At 38.2% G+C, this 24152-nt stretch overlaps 1 protein-coding gene across 1 annotated transcript in view; it reads right to left on the reverse strand.

The window, feature by feature from the left end:
* Nucleotides 1-4621: 4621 nt before the first annotated feature.
* LOC140226544 (uncharacterized) overlaps nucleotides 4622-24152 on the reverse strand; it is a 106275-nt gene continuing 86744 nt past the window's right edge. The window contains exons 2-6 of the mRNA XM_072306995.1: nucleotides 20292-20328; nucleotides 18978-19080; nucleotides 14375-14518; nucleotides 13249-13417; nucleotides 4622-10908 (exon numbers count right to left, since the gene is read on the reverse strand). Coding sequence (XP_072163096.1) covers nucleotides 10594-10908; nucleotides 13249-13417; nucleotides 14375-14518; nucleotides 18978-19080; nucleotides 20292-20328 — 768 coding nt within the window. The 3' untranslated portion in view covers nucleotides 4622-10593. The remainder of the gene's footprint in view (nucleotides 10909-13248; nucleotides 13418-14374; nucleotides 14519-18977; nucleotides 19081-20291; nucleotides 20329-24152) is intronic.

A 24152-nucleotide genomic window follows, 5' to 3' on the forward strand; every position in this document is an offset into this window, starting at 1 on the left:
TTTGTGACGAAGCTGTGCCTGTAACGCTTTCAAGTACTTTGGCATATTGCGATTTAGTGATTGGTTTGTGCATGGTTGTGTGTTTGCGCAAAATATGTGATGTTGACAAACCGTTGACTGAATCAGGTATGCAAACGTGCACATAAAGGAGTTTATCGAAGGGAAATGTTGGTAAGAGGCAGTGATGATATCAGACAGTCAATTTTTTGGACAAATATCATGGTTTCTAACCAAACGACTGATTTTTGCAGTTTCCTCACTATCATTATAACATGATGATGGGTCCCATATCATGACAAAGTCTCTGAAATGGCTTTGAATAATCACTTTGATGTAGAAAGACTCCTTTCCTTTGCATGTTCCAGACTGAAGCAGCTGTTACTCTGTTCCCAGTATGAATGATGCAGTGTTCTTTAAAAATTAAAATGGTACAGTGGACTCCCTTTGTAACGAAGTCCTCAGTACCAGCAGTTTTCTTTTCGTCATAAATAAATTTCATTGTAAATGAACGAATAAAGTGTATTATGTTATATTGCTGATAAATTTGGGTGTGAATTTTTACTTTGTTGCAACCAGGATTTCGTTATAACGGGAGTGCACTGTGCCTGTTGTATTCATTTCTCTGAAATGTATCTTTGATGGAAATTCCCATTTGAGGTTAAAGTTGACGATGATGAGAAGATTAAGAAGTTTCATTCAATTTCTGACTGATGATACAGAATATTCGGTTCAAATCTCTTCTGTGTTCAGTTTGGTTTTCTGTTTTCACCCTTCCTCCTGTGACGGGGTCTTTGGACAATGTGCACATTGAGCTTTTCTGTACTTTTTTTACCTCTACCTGCTTAAAGGAGACCTCCGGATGATTTTCAGATTTTTACAATTTAACAACTATAAATTAGTTATACTGAGGACAGAGTTTCAGAATTTGTGATAATTGGGATGAAGAGTAAGAATATTTTCAAAATTTAGAACAAATAGCCATGAACAAGGATGATGACATGGCAGAGTCACCATAAGAAGGCACGAGTTAGGGCTCAAGGAAGCAGAACAAAAGAAGAAGGCATGCATAGATTATACACAGGTGAACTCGCAAGCAAGTGGTATTTTAATGGAATTACACTGCTACATTTCTGAAATATGTGAACCTCCTATGTCATCATCCTTGTTCAGTGTAATTTGTTTAAGGTTTTTCAAAGTATTGTTTCTCTGCTCAAAAACCACAATAAATTCCTCAAATCTATACATGGAGTTGTTGATTTATGTACTACATGATGTGAAATTATGAAAATCGTCTGGAATGTCCCTTTAAAAGTCAACTTTAACCCATTGAAGACCTAGTCCCAAGTATACTTAAACAGGTGCCTATGGGAAATGTGTGTTGTAGTTAAATCAGCTTGCTGTCAACAGGTTAACTTGTAGCAGATATTTTCTTTAAACTGGCTACACTGCCGATCCTGATTCTCTCCCAGGCTAACTACTGTATACGCCGAATATTTCGCGAGGTTTTTATTTTCGCGAATTTCGCGAGTCAGGTGCTATTCGCGAAATTAAAGACACTCAGATCCCAATGTGAATGTAACATACGCGTGTACACTTCTCCGTTCAGTACAGGACTCCACAATCGCGAATTTAACCACTCACGAAATCGTCGGGAATTCCTGATTCGCGAAAATTTAGACTCGCGAAATATATGGCGTATACAGTATTCAACAGCAGATACTGATTTTTTTTATTTATTTATTTATTTATTTTCTTTTTTGCATGATTACATTCTGCTATGATGTTTATTGTCCGCAGGGAGTGTAAGTCCATTCCGTCCATTCAAAATACAGAAAAAAAAATATTCAAACAGGTTGATTGTTGTCTTTCCTCATTGTACTCTGCCTTTATTCTCATCATTCCATTGTTTGATATGTTATGTGTATGCATTGATGTGAATTATATAATGGCGCTGTAGATAAGAATGCGAATTACAGTAAACGTTCCTGTACATAGTGTGATATGTATCATACAAAGTACTTTTTATGGAAGGAAAGTTAGATTTTATAACTGTGATGTTATTTGGATGCGAATTTGAATAAGTTCTTGAGTTGTTTTGCGTGGCTGCTGAGGTTTTGATTAATGTTGGTCAGCAAGCAACCGAGGGACAGAAGCCCCAGTCGGAAAGACTAGGCAACAAGGAGGCGCCTTGCCTCAGGACACAACAGTTGCTCCCTGGGGATTTGAACCAAGGACCCCATGATTGAGACTCTGTGGTATTATTCACTGAGCTACAACAGCTCGGAAGTTTTGAAAAATCTCGCAGAGCTTTTGCCCGGCAGGGACCTTCTCTTTATTTAGTGTACAGTGGTTCCATGTTTATAGAGGTAGATTTGTATGAATGTAACACAATTGTCTGTACATTAATATGCCATTAGTGCTGTTTAAACAGTGTGGTACATGTGCTGCACACTTGCTTGATACATTTCAATAAAAAACAGAACAAAAAAAAAAAAACCAACAAGAACAACATTAGTAATGACATGTGATTCCAGTTTGTGGTCTTGTGTGTACGTACCTCTAGCCACATCACAGGCTCTACCTATCCACGTCAACTTTTGGAGAGTTTTTGAGCCGAATTCCACCAACACTGTAGCTTACATGATTGATGCTATTTAACGTTGAGTGGACATTTATCACTTCTTATGCCTCTTTTTAGTGTCGTATCATGTGTAGAGACTGAAAAAAAAAAAAATTGATCTCACCAAAGGACTTCACTTTGTGCACAAGTTGACATTGATTGAAAGAGTAAAGGAAAAAGAATATATATCGTTGGCTGAGAACCAGAAGGGCGTTATCGCAATTTTGGGGGTATTGACTTTTGGTATCATGTCGAAGAGCTTGATCTCCTCTACATTATGGTGTCAATTTTAAATTCTTTTTTTACTTTCAGTAAAATGTTAAAATCTGGGCCCCATTTCATGAAAACTTGATATGATGGCAACTATTGCTGGAATGGCAATTGTCATGGTAATGACAAGAATCCGGCTTCCTGATTGGCTGTTGCTATGGGAAGTTGTCATTCCAGCAAGGGTTGCTATCCTAACATCTTTTATGAAATGGGGCCCAGAACAGCAAGGGTGCCATTTTACCTGATATTTGGAACAATGGTTATAAATCTACCCACCTTTTAAAATGTAAGATTTTGATTTCATGAAAATAAATTGTTTTGTTTTTGTTTACTGTAAAATCTTAGAACACGATAGCACCCTTCTGGTTTTCAGCTGATGATATATACATGTATTATGATATGTATGTATGTAATGCAAAATATACACATATTCACACACGCGCACACACACACACACACACACACACACACACACACACACAGATATATCATGTATCTTTCCACTTGTATTCTGTATGAATCCTTATACAGGCTGTATATGTTTATATACCGTAATATGTTACATACACTGTATATATATATATATATATACATGTATATATATATATATGTATATATATATATATATATATATATATATATATATATATATATATATATATATATATATATATATATAGCAGACGTATACCCTTGTGTGTATGTTCTGCTTCAGAAACGGATTTTTAATCTAACATCACATCGCATCCTGGTCGCTGATGAAGAATGCGATGACTAACCTGTTTGGTGTCTTGTTTCAAAAACATGCGCTTTCCTCGCCAGGATAAAGCGTTTTAATGCCATTTTAGGTTTTAATCTCATATATATATATATATATATATATATATATATGTTATATACATACGTAATATATATATATGCCATTTGTATTCTTATCTCCCTCCTTTTTCCCTCTTGCTGCTCATCAACATCAGCATCATCACCATCACTACCAACACCAACACCATCAACAACTTCACAACCACCCCATCATCATCATCGCCATCATCTTCATCACTATCCCAATCATCGATATCACCATCACAACGCCCATCCTGCACAATCATCGCCACCACCACAGTCACCTTAGTCAACATCATCATCAATATCATCACCATCACCTCCGTCAACTCCACCATCATCACTATTGTCATCGTCACCATCTCTGCCATCATCACCATCTCCGCCACCATCACCATCACCATCACTATCACCACCACCACTATCACTAGCAGCATCAACATCATCACCACTATCACCACCATCGCCACCACAACTATCTATCACCATCGCCATCACCACCACCACAACCGCCATCATCATCATCACAATCGCCATTTCTACCATCACCACCATCACCAGCTGAGTGCATCACCTCCGCCACCAACATCATCGTCATCACTATCGCAATAACCATCACCACCATCATTACCACCACCACTACCACCACCACCACCACCACCACAATCATCATCATCATCATCATCATCATCATCATCATCATCATCATCATCATCATCATCATCATCATCATCATCATCGTCAAGAAGCAGTCAAAGCTGTGCAATCATGACTTTGAAGAAAATAGCAGCAAAGTGTGTCGCCCAAACACTTCACTCATCGAATAAAAGATGATGTGTTTTTAAGATGATCAATCAATCAATCATGACTCCATCAAAAGAGGGCATTTTTTTTTCTTAACATAGGAATTTTAATAACATTGCTTCACTAGTCAAACAAACATCACGGTCCGAGTTGAGTTCTCGGAGACACCAGAAATCCTGCAACAGCAGTGTGAGTGTATGTTGTAACATCCAAATTGTGGCCTCCTGTATTCTTTTTTTGTTTTCTTCTTTTTGCACATACTCAAGAAATCACTATGTATAATCCAGGATCGAGTGTTCCCTTACTGCATGGACCATATAGAAAAAACGTTGTAATCTCTACTATTCTACATTCGAAGCTACAAGCTAACCACTAAGTTTACACTGTGCGGAAGTAACATGTACGTCGTACAGACTATAAGTCAATGCTTTGTCAAAATTTTCATACTAGAGACCATTATAACGTCTTAAGAAGTGAGAAAATCCAATTCAAAGTATATATCTCGGGCAACAAACATTAATTGTTATTAACAATATACATACAATACGGTATATCCTTCGTCTATATCACAAAGTGGCATGTAAGTGACAAAGCGTGCCGAAATCAACATACTGGCTATATTGCAAATGTACTATCACGTAATCTTCGTATTTTTTGTTTGTTTTCTGTTTTTTGAAATCTAAATGCTAGAGCGATTTGCTTCTTACCTAAGCACAGTCACGTTTTACAATAGTATCATTACCCAGTTAACTCCATATGGCAGTTAGCACACTATATTTTACATGTATGTACATCAAATACACTGTGTCATCGAATAGAGACGACTTCAGTTGCAAAAGGACTCGAGTGGAGTATCTCTCTCTCTCTCTGCTGCAGTTAAAGCCCTTTTGCATCTGAACTCTCAAAAAATATGTGCATTCATGCCGTATCACTGTATGTACTTTTTTTTTTTCAAATTCAGATCATTCTCAGAGATTCTACTAAGAAATATTAACACAAGGAAAAGGAAAAAAAAAATCAACAACATACAAATTATGCCAAGATGCATACGTTTCATTCGCACCTGTCCTTATATTCCTTGCTTCAGCCTTAAGGCTCAGATATCCAAATCAATCATTGGTTTCTGCCTGTGTCATTGGAGCACATAATCCTCGAATATCATTGCATAATGTGTGTTTGAAGTCTCCGAAAATGCATTTATACAGATTCTCCGCGCGCTGAACATTAACCAGCCTTGCAAAAAACACTCATATACATTTTTCTATTTTTACTATTGTGTTATCCGACTCCTCTTTTTTCTTCTTCTGCTGCTGCTGTTGTTTCCATAAGACACAAATCAGTGCTGTGAAAATACCGTGATACTCTAACTACTCTATGTTCTATCCGTACAATCCGTCTTCAATACACCTCGTGTAATATAACCTTTATGTTGCCACCTATTATCATAGACGTGTGCCTACCATTATGTTGGCGCGTTGTTTCTATAGTAACGCCGACAAGCACGCCGCGAGTTGCGAAAGTGTGGCGTCACCAAAATGGCGTTCGCCTCGCCGGAGATATAACGGCACAGATTTTTGTCGATGCCTCTACAGAATGTCAGTCAACTACTGTATGACATCGCTTGTCTGTTAAAGTGTAGCTGAGAGGTCTCCCGAGCAATAAATCAATCAATACAGTCGGCGCTGTCTTAAGAACGCGACCACGTGCAACCCACACATTTGTCATGCAGCTGTGTAGTATTCGAAAAAAGGGGGAGCGGTAGTTTAATCAATTAAATGTCAAGAGATCATTCGTATGAAAACAAACAGTATAATACAACACATCTACCCCCATGTTATAAAGCCCGCCTTCACTAGCTAGACCGAAATAAGTCCCTACGTTCACATCAAAAAATTATAATCATTCGGTATAAATAACTTATATATCAAGACGTTTTATATACACATGTAAAGAAATGGCATGCCGAAACTTACAAAATACACACAAGACTTTCCGGTATAATAAGACTTAGACAATTAAACAATCAACATAATGCACTTTCCTTGGTGTTACAGTGTATAAAATGCCTCATTCTTTAAAAAGACTCTGAATCGCTATCTTTACGTAAAATAAATTGTTAGTTTTGCGGAAGTATGTGGAAGGCCTTAAATACAGTGAATGATACACACGCACAGAAATTTGTCTTTCTTCAAACCATACAGGAAGCAGTGTGGAAAAATTTGTTACAGTAATGTCAAAGAGAAAGAAAGAAAGAAAAATGAATGAATAATTGAATGAATGCATAGCTAAGACAAGTTGTCCGAGACAAACGTCCATGTTATTACACTGGCAAGAATGATATCCTACAACATAAACATTTGCGCTTCCCCGTGGGTTTATAGCGATACCCAGCACACACAGCAGAAATAACTACGAACAACCCTTTTACTGCCAAAATGCCGACCGAAGATATTTCGGCCTTCGGTTACCAAGGAGACAAATACAACAACTGGGCCAACGCAACATTTCTCAGTGCGAAGCTCAACACAGCTGTGACGCAAGGTCAAAAAAATCCCAACAACAACAACAAAGGAAAGCGTGGCAAAATAAAACAAGACTCTCTGACAAAACAGATACGAACTTGGGGGAAACAAAAAACACACCGCCAAGGAAATAACGAAACTACAACAATCTTTCCGAGCACCTTTTAAAAGCAACAGCCTCTACGTGAAAACTTACTCAATGACAAATTTGTGCGGCGTACATCACCCTTTAATGGAGGAAAACAGTGTGTAACTATTTGTATCACTGTCTCTCGCGTGCTATACCATGGGATCCCACTGTCATAGGATAAAACTGACTTTAACGCCGTACGGCTACGCGCGCAAGTATTGTGCTATCTACTGATGTAAACCACGACCTATGTAATGTGCGTGTGTATGTGTAGCCCTAGATGCTGTGTGATGAACGCAACCATTAAACCCTATTTTGGTGACGTTTGCGTAGTCGCACGAGTACAGAATCTATTAACAGCAGTACAATTTTCCAGATGAAGCTACTACATGTAGTATCCTGCCGCGTTGGATGGAATTGATCGACATTTTGGCCTATCGATCCCGAGCCCGCCGTTTCGGAATCGCTTCACTCTCCCAAGTTAGCCCCTAGCGCTGACGTGAGAGGTACGGTATGGCTCTTATAGACTACAGCACCATTGTGAGGGTAAGTTCAGACCAACACTAAACAAGAGACGGTATGTTGATGGCGCCGAAATGAGCGATTGTGTCTATACACAGGCGAACACTATACAGTCGATTGTATGACATGTTGGAACTAGAGCGATTCATATTGTATACATCAGCTCACGCATTGGGGTAACACAAAAGCGAGTGACGATAATATCGACGATAAAAACTGGACATTTGTTAGTATCGATAGTTGTTTAATGTTTAAGGCTCCAACAACTTACGTCCGAACAAACTGTACTTTCACTTAGGAAATGGTTATATGGTTGATATTGATATAATAAAAATATTATCTAAGAAATACCATGTCATCCAAACTGTTACAAACAGAGGTTACACGTAGTTCGTTCTCTTTGAAAAGAAACCCCAAAACTTTCCGGTCGATGAGAAGTGTCATCGATAACACGAACCGGCGAATCTTCATAATTGAATTCATACGTTCTGGATCGCCTGTTCGTAAAAAATATTGATTATATTTTTCATATCTAAGTTAAAATTCTGTGTCCTTTCTCTAGATTTCTGCAGCATTTGGGCTAAAATACATCTTTCTGCACTGATAGTACTTACCTCAAATTAAGGCTATTCGGTCGACCGTACCAAATCGAGTTCCTATACTGCATTTTCTGTGGGTCTGTACCTATTTAATCTATCTGAACAGAACTGATTTCAAATTGCAAAGATTTTATTTAGCAAAAAATTTGAAAAAATGAAATGAATATGTACACCGGAAGCCGTCAAATGATTTTTAAAAAAACACTTTTGTTTATATCGTTACCATAGTAACCCAAACGCAAGGCACCATTCCTCTCAATGCTACGTCACAACAAAAACAGACAATATTACACGTTTCGTATTACAGGTGTTATCAATCTCTGTCTCCTCGAACACATTCCAATACACAACCTTTCTCTGTCCTGCTGCTCATACTCAAACTAAAAAAGTCTTCGGGAACACGTCCTAAGGAAGTGCTAGTTGAAAGACACCTCAAGGATATTTTGAATGACATCTGAATGACAAAGAGATGCCCAGACTTAAACACACCTTGGTTCCAATCATGAAGTATTGTTCAACGAGTCGCCTGTATGGTGAGCGCGACACAGTGCGCATTTCTCACACGAACACACACGTGATCAAAACAGCCAATCAGCGACGTGCTAAACGCTGGACAAGTGGTGTATGCCCGTCTTGGGTAGATATTAACATGTAAAAGGAGACGGAACAGGTAAGTCAACCAATGCACTCGCACCGTGACTACACACACTGTGGTGACAGGTGACTGCTAACGCCCCTCCAAACGCTCCGACTGCGCGATGAAACTCAAAGTTGAGTTTTCATCCACAAACATTCATGTGTGCGACTCGTTACCGATGGGTGTAACGTCTGTGGAAAGAAGAGCGAGTCTTAAAAAGTTACTTACAGAAGAAAATGACGGTTTATAACGAGTTCCTCTAAAACGTCACTGACAGAAGCTTGTCGCTACAGTCTATGTGATACACTTTAAATTTGTTTAAAATACAGCTTTTGGCTCATTCACCATGCACATCATATCGGTAACTTTTCATACTTATCCAAATATATGCGAAAGTCGGGCTAGCAATCTACAGCTCAGTGTGATTGGCACAATGCCTGTAAATCCTTTTAAAAGACATTGATTTATAAGCTTTTTTTAATTTCTTTCTCCGCCAAATCACCAGGAGGAAAAGAAATACATTTTTAGAAATAAAAGCGTCGAACACACTACTCCAATATCTAATCAATCAGCTGTTACAGTTAGGAACAGCTAGCTTGCTGACACCGAAAAAAAAACCCCAACCATCTCTTGCTCTTATAATATATATTATATACATATATATGTATATCCCGCGCAAATTGACGTCATGATGACGTCATGCTTACAACTTCTGCTGATCGCATGAACACTGCATTACAAGTCGAGGTCACAAACTGCTACTAGAGACAAACGACATAGAGTCTGTCGATGGGTTACACACATATCGCTTTGACCATTAATATCAATGCAATCTACACACTGGACTTCGCTATTTGGACGAAAAGGACCGTCTCTAGAAGTCGTTGAATTCCGTTTCCCTTATTCATGTTATTTGCTATTCCTCTTTTTTCACAGAGAATAAAGACATCGGACAAGAGAGATACAGAGAAGTTTTGAAGAATGCAGACGATTTTTTTTTTACAACAGAGTAATAATGATAATACAAAAACAAATAAGAAAAGAATCCTTTTTTGTTGCTGTCTACTCCTATCATCTATTGTCATGCTGAACGGAAAGTGTTTTTGAGCAGACTTCATGCATTTCTCGGTCAATACAAGGAGAGAAAAACTAGTCATGGTGAAGACATGTATTACAATATTGTTCAAATAACACCCTATAGAATAATGCCGTCAGAACAACTTTAATCCCTACTTGAAGGTAAGATTGTAATTTATGGTGGCGTAAACGGGTGTGGGTGATTCAAGGAAATATACAAAAAGAGAATGGTACAATAAATGTCTGTGATCATTCCCCTCTTTATCCCCGCTTGCATGCAGATCAAGATAAGACCGCCGTTTGAGGGCGCTCTTCAGAGGCTGTCGATCTCTTAAGGCCTAGATTGAGAGAAAAAAAAAGAATAATATTAAGAATAAAGAGATGACGATTTAAATATGAACACAAAGACGCAAAAAATGGTCTGTTGACTTGACAGAATAATTATGCCTCTCCAAATAGACTCTCTCTCGCACTCTCTCTCCTCATTTAACTCAAAACCCTACATTGTTAGGTGTTCAAAATGTCCATATTAACTCTGTTGCTTTTATCTTTAATAGCGTTTCCATGAAGCCTTATTCTGCTGCTTCTGCTGCAGCGCCCTCGGCGGCGGGTTTCTCCTCCGACGCCGCCTCCTCCTTCTTCTCGGCCTCCGCCTCTGCAGGTTTCTCTTCAGCGGCGGGCTTCTCGTCCGCAGCCTTGGTTTCTTCGGCGGCGGGTGCGGCCTCGCCCTCTGCCGCCTCCCCATTTTCTGCAGGCTTTTCGCCCTCTGCTGCTGCTGCCTCGCCCTCAGCCGCCGCTTCCTCTCCACCTTCCTCCTTCTTCTCTTCCTCGTCGCTCTTGGCGTCCTTCTTTTCCTTCTTGTCCTGTCCGGTCAGCTTCTTCCAGTACTGCCAATTCAAAAAGAAACCAACATCATTATAGTTCAAGTAGTTGCTAAATCTTTGACTAAAACGTAATGCTTGATATATAAAACATCAAATGTATGATGTATTATGCATGATACAATAAACAAATATAATATACAACATCTTATATTATAATGATAAGGTCTTCTTTATCTAGGGTAGCCACTTCAGTACTGACACTGGTCTACCAGAGGGCTCTGCCATTATTGTTTTTCCTAGCATTGCAAGATAGGTCTACTCATGTCATTATACCCGGATAAAGAGGAACATTGTGGGTAAAAACGTCTTGTCCAAGGAGGTAAGCACTGGACTGGATTAGATCTCGGGTCCTCCGATTGAGAGTCAGGAGTCTTATCAACTAATCCAAAGTGCTCACAGGATGTTTTTGTACCAGTGATACGGACATAGGTAATGACACAGCGACCTCATATAGTTTGCGTCTTTGATTGAGACTAATACCACTCTATAATATATCATTAAAAACATGTGGAGGTTTCATGTTCTGTGTCTTTGTCGGTTTATGCCATATTCTGATGAAACTTCCCCAAAAATTCGCCCCCTTTGTTTTTATCAATGAAGGCCAACTCGAACACGTCGTGGAATTGTCTGCACTGCTAAAATGTCTGTCACAATGGTCATGACATGTCACAGGACACACATGACATGTCACCTGACATGAGCTCCACTGCGGAGACATCCATTATGAGCTCCCTCGTGGAGACTTTATGAGCTCCCTTGTGGAGACTTCCAATATGAGCTCCCTCGTGGAGACCTTTATGAGCTCCCTTGCGGAGATTGCCAGTGTGAGCTCCCTCGTGGAAACGTTATGAGCTCCCTCGTGGAGACTTTATGAGCTCCCTCGTGGAGACGTCATTATGATAATTATGTCTAATATTCTTGTTTGATACTTTTAAGATTTATTATGTTTAATTTATGTCAGTATCGTCTGGGGCAACATATTTGTTGTATAGGGCCCCATTTTTTTCTCTCTCTTCTTTCTTTAAAACACAACAACAACACCTGGCAGCAATAATCACATGATTCCGATAAAAGCAAATGTTTGTAGAATTTTCAATCAATTTTGCCAGCACGATTAACGGGGTTATAGATCTCAACGACATCCTCATTATCAAGGGGAAGATAGAGAAAGAAATAGAAGGCACGGACGTGTGAAAGAATTGATTCGACAAATTGCTAACACTTCACACCAGTCGTTAGGTGGAGATGATGTTAATGACCTACTCTAAAAATAGCTAATTTCCTGTCACACGTGATTAACAGCATGATACTGAAAGGAAATTCAATGCAGTAGCTAGTTTTGTATCTGAATGTGGTTCTTTGTTTGAGGCACATATTCTCACCATGTTAACTCTTAGAAATTAAAATGATATGAATGGCTGCTATAGGTTTACATTCTATCATAATTATTATTAAAATCGTAATCATGACGAGCAGCTGTAGATCAGAGAATAAGACAAGAGACCATTTCATGGAATTACGAGGTCCCTGGTTGAGTTCGTTTGCTGCTGGGGCTGTGCCTCTTGGCAAATTATGATATCAAACTCACGACCTAATCCTACACTGTCGGTCCGGCATAGTTGTTTATTTACGGACATTGATTGCTTCCTTGGGGGCAATGTAAAACAGATCCATTTTGGTACAGAAAAAAACAACCAATTATTATCGCTATTATGATTTTTTTTTACGTCTATTATTGTTGTTATTATAACCGGTTATTATTATTATTATTATTATTATTATTATTATTATTATTATCATTATTATTATTTTTATTATTATTATTATTATTATTATTATTATTATTATTATTATTATTATCATCATCATCATCATTATTATTATATCATCATTATTATCATAATTTATTATTATTATCATTATTACTACAACTATTACTATTATTATCATCATCGTCAATTCATCATTGTTTTCGGTATTCATCATACAACTGTAAGAATTGTCACTATTGTTATTGTCATTGTCATTATAAGTGTTCTTAATATCATGATTATGATTACAAATGATGATGATGATAATAATAATGGTAACAATAATGATGATGATATAATAATAAGAGTAATAATAATGGTAATAATGATAATGATAATGATAGTAATAATAATGATAATAATAATAATGATAATAATATTAATAATAATAATAATAATAATAATAATAATAATTATTATTATTATTATTATTATTATTACTATTACTATTACTATTATTATTATCATCATTATTATTATCAATTACTTTCAAAATCATTATCATCATTTTGTTGACTCATCGGATACCTACCGTCACGATGTCGTCATACAGCGAGACGGGGTAACCGACAGTGACCTTGTTCACCATCATCTTTGGCATCCACCCCTTCAGGTTGACCTGTCCGACCCATGTCACGTGGGTAGCTACGTCATCACCTTCCTTCGGTCTGATGACGATCCCCATCACTCCGACATCAGCCCTGGGGAGCAGTGAGCACAAATTTCGGCAATTAAATTATTTTGATATTCATTTATCATTATTCATTTATTTATTCGTTTATTTATATTTGTATGTATCTATCTATGTGTGTATTTATTTAGATATTTACCATCATGTTTATCTATTCATTTATTCTTTTATGGGGTATATGTATGTGTGTATTAATTTATTCATTATTCATTTATAAACTTATTATTTATTTATTTATTCATTTATTTATTTATTTATTTATTCATTTACCTATCATATTCCTAATCTTTTGTCAGGGTAGCCCATTTGCCAATAAGCAGTGGTCTTTCATGGGCCCCTAATATCTATAAACATATTTTCATCAAAATATAGCAAAACTTACAAACAGAAGTAAAGTACTGTTCATGATATGGTTTTATATCATTAACATCATATACAATCTATATCAAATATCAAATGCTCTAATGGTTGGCCTAAGTATAGAGTGATTTTCCATATACAGGGGTATTGGGTTTTTTTTTTCCATCGTCATACCGGCATTCACTTTTCTCGCCATTACAAAGTGTGTATTTTTTCCTGTTATTATGATTATTCGTACACATATCATATGTATAATTGTACCTTCTGACATCAAGCAAAACCTTATGATATGTACTTCTTTCAAACTGTTTAATAATAACTGAATGGACACACAAAAAAATGTACACTTTGTGCCTTGTATTACTTTTTTTTAATGGAAATCAAGAATAATGAAATTTCATTTTGCATTGATTTTGCCTTGATTGAAATCAATCAAACTATGTGATTGTTTTAAGCATGCTTTATATTACATTGTATTTACTTTGTACCTGTTTTTGCTTGATGAGAAGAAATAAACTAAAGTTAACTGAACTGAATTGAAGAAAGAGAAAAGAAAATTAAAAAAAGGAGAAATAATGGACTCCCTAGAGAGGGGATGGGGACCAACCTTATGTGTCCCTTGTTTGGTGGTTTGCTCGGGTGGTTGCAGCTCTTGTAGAGGATGGTGTGACGAACGGGCTCCTCATCCGACCTCACCACACAGCACTGCACTACGTCTCGGTCGTCACACGCCGTAGGCATCTTGAATACTCTGTAAGAGAGTGATGATAATAATGATGATGATGATAATAATAATAATAATAATAATAATAATAATAATAATAATAACAATAATAATAATAATAATAATAACAATAATGATAATAATAATAATGATAATAATAATAATAATAATAATAATAATAATAACAATAATAATAATAATAATAATAATAATAATAATAATAACAATAATAATAATAATAATAATAATAATAATAATAATAATAATAATAATAATAATAATAATAATAACAATAATATTAGGGTACTATTTGTCCAGGGTAGCCTCTTCAGTGTTGCCACTGCTCTACCAGAGGGCCCTGCCATTATTATTATTACCCTAGCGTTGCCAGGTACCCATTTATACACCTGGGTAGAGAGGGACATGGTGGGTAAAACATGTTGTCCAATGTAGGACGCACTGGGCGGGATTCGAACTCAGGTGCTCTGAGCGGGAATCGCGAGTCTTATTCATTATGCCGCATCGCCCCCATGAGAGAAAGAACGGGGTGGGGGCGGGGAAGGAGACAGTGGGTGGGGTAAGGGATGAGGAACAGAAAGAAAGAGGGAGATTGAGTAGGAGAGAGAGAAACGCACACAACAGAGAAGAACAAAGGATGAAAAACGAATTAGCTTACGGGTGATCAATATCCTCCCTCTTCCTCCATATCAATTACTGTGAGATGAAAATGTTTTAATCATAAACCGTGGTTGTCACGGTAACTCCTCTATAAATGTCACAATGTTGTATACTCTTGAGAGATTTGGTTAGACAAGGGGGTTATGGAAAAAAAAACAACAACAAAGAAACTTGAAGGTGAGACGAGAGATATCACTGCAGATATCTCACCAAGCACTGTTTAATCCTCTCTGTGCCAGAAACTTTGGACACTGTGTACAATGCTATGGGGTTTTCTGCGCCAATTTACAATCAAAGCATTCAAAGGGTTGGCTTTTTTCAGTTTGGAAACTATGAAGTAAGGAGTGTAGAGAACACTTGTGAAGAACTAGCGCGACTTTTAATCCAAAATTTGACATCATATACCTTCCACATTATCATTTTTCTTTTCTCCGTTATCTCATTGCACGTGCAATGACACAATCTATAAAAGTAAAGCACATGCATTCTCGAATCATAACCGAAGAAAAGTAATAGCTATAATTAAAGACTATCGAGAAAATTATCCGTTTGTTTGGTGGTTGGAAATATACATGTATCAACACCTAAGATGCTTGATACAATGAACCTTGTGAGAGAAAGGGTTTGGCCGTGACTCATTGTTGCCATGGTAACGGCATATATATATATATATATATATATATACATATATACATACATACATGCATGTGTGTGCGTGCGTGTGTGTGTGTATTGCAGGAGACTTTTGCTCTGCAAGGTATGTAGCAGAAAAAAAAAGAGAAAATCGTTTTTTCCCATGGCAACCCATTCAAAGACACCCCCGAGTAGTACGCCTGGCACGTCGTCGCTCTAAGGTCACTCCTTGCGTACCAAGCAAGATGTAGCTGAAATCGAAAATTCTTCCAACGGACGGACCGATCCATAAACTACTAATCGACAGACAGACCGTTATATCATATTCCTTTCAACCTGTGCTAAAAAGTTGGAATGGATGTGAAACAAATATAGTTTACATGTATATCAACTTATTCATACAAGAGTCATCTTTATTCGTTTGTTTATTCAGTCATCGGAACCTGAGGTATTTCAGTAATTTTCATAAGACTTTCATAATAAAAAAAAAAAAACCTGCATGATGCAAATACACATCCTTAGAAAAAAAAAACACACTATCAAATTGCAATGCGTATCCGACATTGGATATAGTGGCTACGTCATGTTTTGAAGAAAAGAAATTAAAAGAAAAATGTCTGCATTCATCTATTTATGCTACATTTTGTTTCCATGAAATTATATAGCGAATCTCCATACGCCACTCTGTCAAAATTGATATCAGTCATCCCTCTACGAACAATTACCATCAAGCAATTTCTTTTGTCACAGTGCGATTGCTGCAGGTATAATTTCTAGGGGAATACAGAAAATGGTGTATCGGTTAACGAAGGGTGAACAAACACCACATAGTACAAATGCCATCAGTTTTCGCATATTATAGGCCTACTTTGCTGGTCACTACGTTAATTTTCCCCTGATGATCTGGAAGGTGGAAAGCACAGACTCAAGTTTAAACGCCTTGCCGAGGAGAGCCACATAGCAGGTCAAGAGTATCGAAGGGAAAAGAGTAAAATGGAACGTCATCGTTCAAAATCTGTGTGAAATAATAAAATGAAGAACCGTTATCGCCTTACAACAAGTGCGGCGGGAGGGGGCGCACGTCTCTTCAATCATATTCTATCCTCCAGTAATTTGTGGTTGCGCTATGCAAATTTGTACAACTTCCGAGTGCAGGAAGAAAAATAAAAGGAGAAGAAGAATCCGTCATCACTTTGGTGCGGTGACCCTGGACTTAACCCGTTATCCCTTTTTTGTTATTCGGGTATCCGAGGGCGCTCCTCGTAAAATCCCCCACCCTTCCACCAGCCAATGCACACTCAAGGCTAAGAAAGTTCCACAATGGACCGCTAATCGTGTTTGTTTTCTAAACACCGCTACGACGACGGACGAGAAGGAGGAAAGTGCCAGGTTTCATGGGACTAGGTTAACCCTTTCTGTGCCGGGCACAGCGTGTACAAGATTAAGGTGGAATTCCGATGCATGCCAATCGGTACTCAGAGCACGCGAGGGGTTAAACACATCGCCATCTCGAGAAGACGTTTTCATTTTTTACGAGGTACACGAGACTTTTTCCTCGGTGGTATTTGACCCGGAGAACTTTTCTCTTTAGAATAGGATCGGCCCGTTACAGTTTTACTCCTTGTCTGGATGGGGAGACCAGAGTCGGCAGAACACTGGAGGTTCGTTGCATGCCAAAAGCAGACTCCAAAAACTTTTCTTTTTTCCCAATATTTACTTTAACCATATTGGGTTTCCATTTCCTTCGCGCGGTTTTCCGTTGCGTGGCAGAGAAAGGAAATTTGATCATTCTGTTACACACAGTGACACACACAGACATATACAGTGCACACACACACACACACACACACGTGACTCACATACATTCACAAAGGCAGAAACACACACACACTTGTCCGTGCACACTCAGACGAGACGAGGAAAAAAAAAAGAAAAAAAATTGAAAGGTTTTTTTTTTTAAAGATGAAATTAGATCATTACAGAAAGATGGCAGTCTCGCAATTGTAGTCTCAACAATTAGCAAACCCCTGAACCGACCAGCAGAAAATGTATCATAGTTTACACGTGATATGGACGCTTTGGCGTGAATTATTCGTGTCAAGGCAGAGTCATATTTCCTTCACGCATGTGAGTTCATGGATTCTTTTTGAGGGGGTGGTTATTCGTGCATTTTCAAGGGGTAGGTTCTACTACGATTGAACGATCCCTCGGTCGTTTGAAACAGGCAGACTCTATTCTATAAAACAATACGAGTCACACGACTGCAAGAGCCGTGTCGCTGCGCTATGTTCACACTGCTTCATCCATCAATAGTTTTGTTTGGATATCCCCTGTTGAAAGGACAAAGTAGTTCCGTCAGTACGGTGATCCGAAATAGTAACTGCATGCGCCAGCAGCTTGCAAAAGTGACAAGCGTTCTTCAGGTCAAAGTAAATAAAAATGCCAATTTTAGAAATCCTTTGTTTGCTCCTCTGATTCGAACGGTTTTGAAGATGATGTAAATGTCACGTGCAGCGACTTGATATCACTCATTATGACTATCGTCTCAAATCATTCATCTCTCCCTAAATGCAAACGCTGTGGAATTAGTCTAGCAACCCGTGTGCGCATCAGTGATCTCCATAGATCTCTATAGAAGTATCTGGATATCTCATTGGCTCATTTAAAGCTGCACAAATTGTTCAAGTCGCGGCGCCGCCATGTTACTACGCACACTCAAGGGCCTGAATTCACAAAGGTGGTACAATCTTTGTCCATAGTTTAAACCATTGACAAAGACCGTAGTTTTGTATGGGGCGCCAAGTGGCGCATGGCCTATTTCAATCCGAAATCAGTAATTTCGTTACGGAATGTTAACATTTCGTCGACGAAATGATCATTTCGTTAACGAAATGGTCCACGCGACAATTGGCGCATCATACAAAACTACGAAACTACGGTTTTTGTGCATGGTTTAAACCATGGGCAAAGATTGTACCACCTTCGTGAATTCGGGCCTATAGGGACCTGCACGCATTTTCCAGCAAAGACTGTCACCAAGATCATGTGGCGTCGTGAGCTATCAATACGCAAGCGTATGGGCGATGCGCGTGGAAAGATGGCGGCACGGCGGCTTCAAAGCGATTTTCCAATGATATATCCAGATATTTCCTACAGAGCTCAGTGGTGCACTTACGTGTAAACGATCTTGAAGTCGTCCCGCTCTTCCAGTATCTCGAATGTAGGCGACTTCTTATTCCACTTCCGCCTCTGCTCCGGATCGGTGAAGAACTCGAGCACTATGGAATTAGGAAGCAAAGAAGACACGTGGAGGGAGGTCTCGTTGTCACCGTTGAGGGACACTGAGGCTGTGAAGACTATGGCCCAAATTCACGAAGGTGATACATTATTGAAATCATGGTGTAAAACCATGGACAATTTGTATGGAGCGCCAAGTGTCGCATGGCCTATTTTGTTACCAAATCAGTCATTTTTTTCGTCGACGAAATGTTCATTTCGTTAACAAAATAATCATTCGTCGATAAAATATCATTTCGTTACGAAATGATCATTTCGCCGACGAAATGAATCATTTCGTAACGAAAAAGTCCATGCGACACTTGGCGCTCCATACAAATTGTCCATGGTTTAAACCATGGTTTCAATTGTACCACCTTCGTGAATTCGTGCCTATGGGTTCAAGCCTCCAGCAAACAATTCAATTCACTATAAAGCTTGACAGGGCAAGCATTTTGCTATGCATTCTGTGGAAACACTTTGATTTTTGATATTCCAAAAAACTTTCTCATATCCGACACTGATGAAACTTCTACCCTGCTGATTCCAGACTGTTTGTGAAAGTCATCTTGAACATGGCGCGTAATCGTAAATTGCATTAAAAAAAAAAAAAAACTTAAAGGGATAATATAGTTTTTGATGAGATGGGGCTTCAAGTTTCCAACTGTTTTGTGGGACAATTAGAAACCTCTCATGAAATTTGAAAGAACATGCAATTCTAAGAGAAATTCAAAGTTATGTGATGAAAATTGGTTTTGAAACGGCTGAGATACCCCAATAGAAAGCGATCCTAATAAAGCGTAGGTCCCACCTCCAGATAGGACCATTTTTACTTTATTGTTTTGCGTTATTTTTTTTTGTATCTGAGTCATTTCAAATCCAATTTTCATCAAGAAACTCTGAATTCCTCTTGGAATTATTGTATGCTCTTTAATGCTTTATACGTGGTTTCAAAAATCATCTCACAAAAAGTTAATATCTGAATCCCCATCTCAACCTATTATATACTATCCCTTTGGAAGTTCAAAATCAGCTCTTTTTAAATTATTCACTATAGACCTGAGCATACCGTAATTGTGCTCCCTGTGTATCATTTTAATGGATGTCTTATTCCAAATAGAAATTAGAATATTCTGTTAGAATTTGATTTAGAATTTGATTTTGAATTTGAATTTGAATTTGAAATTTGAAATTTGAAATTTGAAGGACTTACCTTTTTCAGCCGGGATGCCTGCAAAGTCCATGGAGGCCTGTAGTTGGAAAGAGAGAGAGAGAGAGAGAGATGTATAAGAGGACGAGTTAACGAATATATAGACACTTGCAGTTATCCAAAATATGCTATATATTACACAATACTATACATACATGAAGAGTTTAAATGCAAAAAAAAAAAAAAAAAAACCGATATATGAATTTTAGGGGAATATTGTATAATGAGAAATGGTAATATGTTGCATTTTGCTTGTATCTTTGTAATATGAGAGGCATTATGAAAAAATAACCAACAACATTGACAACGGCAGTTTTCTTACGAAGATGCACAAGGGATTGCATAGTATATATTTATAATGTCAATTCAAGGCGTTGTGTGACAGGGAGACGATAACACGTTTCCTCTAAAAAACTCCATGATGTTTTCCTTTTGTTTCAACTGATTGACATCTACCTTTAAGATGGTGGAATGGTATCATTGCACACTGTTAGAGTACAAACATTACAGAAAAAATATTCCACTGGTACAACGAGCGCCATGCCGCCTGTTAAGGATGTCTAACAAATGAAAAAGGGAAATGTTTTCTGCCCATAAAACACGTCGTCCGCAGCGGCCTTAATGTAATCTGGCATGTATATTTGTGTGTGTCTGTGTGTTATTTTGGCATTACCAGAATTATCACCATAATTATTTCCGTCATACCGTACGTCATTCATTAAAGTCATATTATTAAAGACGCACATCTGCAGAAGAATCCATCATCGGCATCAAAATAATATCCAAGTAGAATATCATCAATTAAATTCCTTATGGAATGATCACATTAAATTGACAACGAGAAACAATGTCCTTGGGCTGATAGCTGCACAAATTACTACATACGCCTTTAATGTGGTGTCAGTCGCTAGACGTAACACACTTTCAAATTATGAAAAACCTGTACACATTGTCGCCACACACATTACACACACAGCCACATCCGTCACACACTTAATACACACACAGCCATATACACATAATATGCAGCGAGAAAAATTTACACTGTTCGCCGTGCGTTCATTGTGACAGAAAGCTTTCTGACGCGCACTACATTCTTTGCACGTGTTCATGGATGGGGGTTCCCCGGGTAAACACTGATATATATTTTTTTCCTTCAACGATGATCAGCTGCGCCTTTGCCAATAAAGAGCGTCGGCGTCAATATTGACGATCATTAGCACAGATATCGCGATCTTGGCCTTGGAACCCGTCCCGCGATATTACCGATCAAAATCGGTGTTAATCAACAGCTTTAGTCGGATGGTCCCTCGTGATCCCTCGCTCGATAACTCGATCGTTATGTTTTTACGAACGGGTTGTTGACCCGGATTTAAGATATGTCATTACGCGTTGAATGGGTCTCTTCATCAACACCTCACCGTCGGTGAGAAGCTAGTCTTGCTTGTTTCAGACCTTACCCGTGCAGAATGCCAAGTTCACCATAAGTTTTCTCCTTAAATTCTTTTCTTGAGGCGTCTTTATGTTCGTGCTGACGGTTGGATTTAATTTTGCCGCACACTCGACAGTGCTCGAGCAGTTACAGTAACGCAGTCTTATTCTTTCATGACTAATGACTTCAAACAAGCTAAATCTAGCTCAAGTAAAGCATGTAGGGTTACTTTTTTCCATAGGAAAAAAAACAACAACAACCATAATCTTAGCGCAGCGAAGAATGGGATTTTTACAGTGACATTTCACAGTTGAGTTTACGACAAGCCGACAATAACTCCAAAATTGTTCTTTTATGAGAAGCGATTTTATTTTCTCAACTAAGATCTCAAGTAGTAATGTTCAATTTTGCATCACATTCTTCCAACTTGTTGAAACAGAAAATCAATTTTGGAATTTCACTTCTAATGTAATTTTCGAGCAAGTCCAAATTAAAGCTAAAAAGACAAAACAAACGAACGAACAAACAAACGTAATAAACATTCTTGTCCTGCACATCGCAGAGCATGGTACACGTACTCAAATACGTCATCAGTTACGCAACCACAGTCAAACCTCGATCTGATTCCAGTACTCTCCCAACGTTATGCATCCATGCTTTACAAAATACGGTAGACGCCATTATGTGTATCTGTGATACATTCGTGCATACACACACAGCACAGACACACACAACACACCTCAATGATTACATTTACACATAAGTGTTTTGAAGTACAAAGATTGTACATTACGACTTCTCTTACACATACAGAACCTGGCACGTGACCGCACGGCAAGGTATACATGAAGGACAAGTGTTTTGAAATGATGTTGAAGTGTCGCTGTTTCATTCCACCGGATCTTGCCCGATGTTTCATATCGATACGTTGAAATGAAACATTTCGATCACTCTCATCGTTTCTGAGCGTAAATTGAGGACTTTACTGGTTCCCCGATGCTATAATCAGTGGCGTATCTAGGGGGGGGGGGGGGCAAGGGGGGCACGTGCCCCGGGCGCCACTCCTTGGGGGCGCAAAAAAACGGGGAAAAAACGAAAAAAAAAGAAGAAAAAAAAGAAAAAAAAAACGAAGGAGAAGAAAAAAGAAAAAAGAAAAGAAGAAGAAGAAGAAGAAGAAACTCGCCCGGAAAGGGGGGGGGGGGGGGGGGAGGGAGAATGTAGTGGGGGGGGGGGCAGAAAACCAAATCAAACAAGATAAAATCAAAACATGATGATGACGCAGACAAAATGACAATGTTTATTGTGTTCACACAAGAATTCCATGTTCTGTCAGATGAAATACAAAAATTTTCGGCTCGCTCCCTGCGTTCGGTCGCCAAAATTTATATAAATAAAGAAGGTAAGAACAAAACGTGATGATGACGCGGACAAAATGACAATGTCTATTGTGTTCACACATGTCATTTCATATTTAGCAAGCAAAATGTTTCACGGAGCAGCGGCTGCAATTTCTTTCGTTCTGAAGCGATCGCCAATTGGATCAAAAGAATGCGCCAACGGTTTTGAACCTACAGAAAAAAAAAATCAAAAAAATTAAGCAAGATAAGAACAAAACGTAATGATGACGAGGAAATATGCAAATTTCGGCTCACTCGCTCGTACAATTTAGAGTATTTTTTTCAAGTCCACAGTTTGTTGGTATAAATTGTTATCTATAAGGCCGTCACTATTGTCTTGATTAGGATTGTAAGATTAAATAAGCAAAAAATGACAAGAATTCAATGTTTTGTAAGCTGAAATACAAAAATTTTCGGCTCGCTCGCTGCGCTCGCTCGCCAAAATTTATCAAAAAAAAAAAAGAAAAGAAGAAGATAAGAACAAAACGTGACGATGACGCGCACAAAATGACAATGTCTATTGTGTTCACACATGTCATTTTATATTAAGCAGGAAAAATGTTACACGGAGCAGCGGCTGCAATTTAATTCGTTCTGAAGCGATCGCCGATTGGATCAAGAGAGGACGCCAACGGTTTCGAACATATGGGGGGGGGGTGCAAAAAAAACAAATCAAAAAAGATAAGAACAAAACGTAATGATGACGCGGAAATATGCAAATTTCGGCTCACTCGCTCGTACTAATTTAGAGTACTAGTGTTATAAGTCCTCAGTTTGTTGGTATAAATCGTTATCTATAAGGTCGTCACTATATCTTGATTAGAATTGTAAGATTTAATACGCAAAAAATGACAAGAATTCCATGTTTTGTAAGCTGAAATACAAATAATTTTCGGCTCGCTCGCTGCGCTTGCTCGCCAAAGGCCGTCATTATATCTTGATTGGAATTGTAAGATTTGATTAGCAAAAAAAATGACAAAAATTCCATGTTTTGTAAACTGAACTACCAAAATTTTCGGCTCGCTCGCTGCGCTC

Source organism: Diadema setosum, chromosome 3 (assembly GCF_964275005.1).
Source record: "Diadema setosum chromosome 3, eeDiaSeto1, whole genome shotgun sequence".
Taxonomy (NCBI): Eukaryota; Metazoa; Echinodermata; class Echinoidea; order Diadematoida; family Diadematidae; genus Diadema; species Diadema setosum.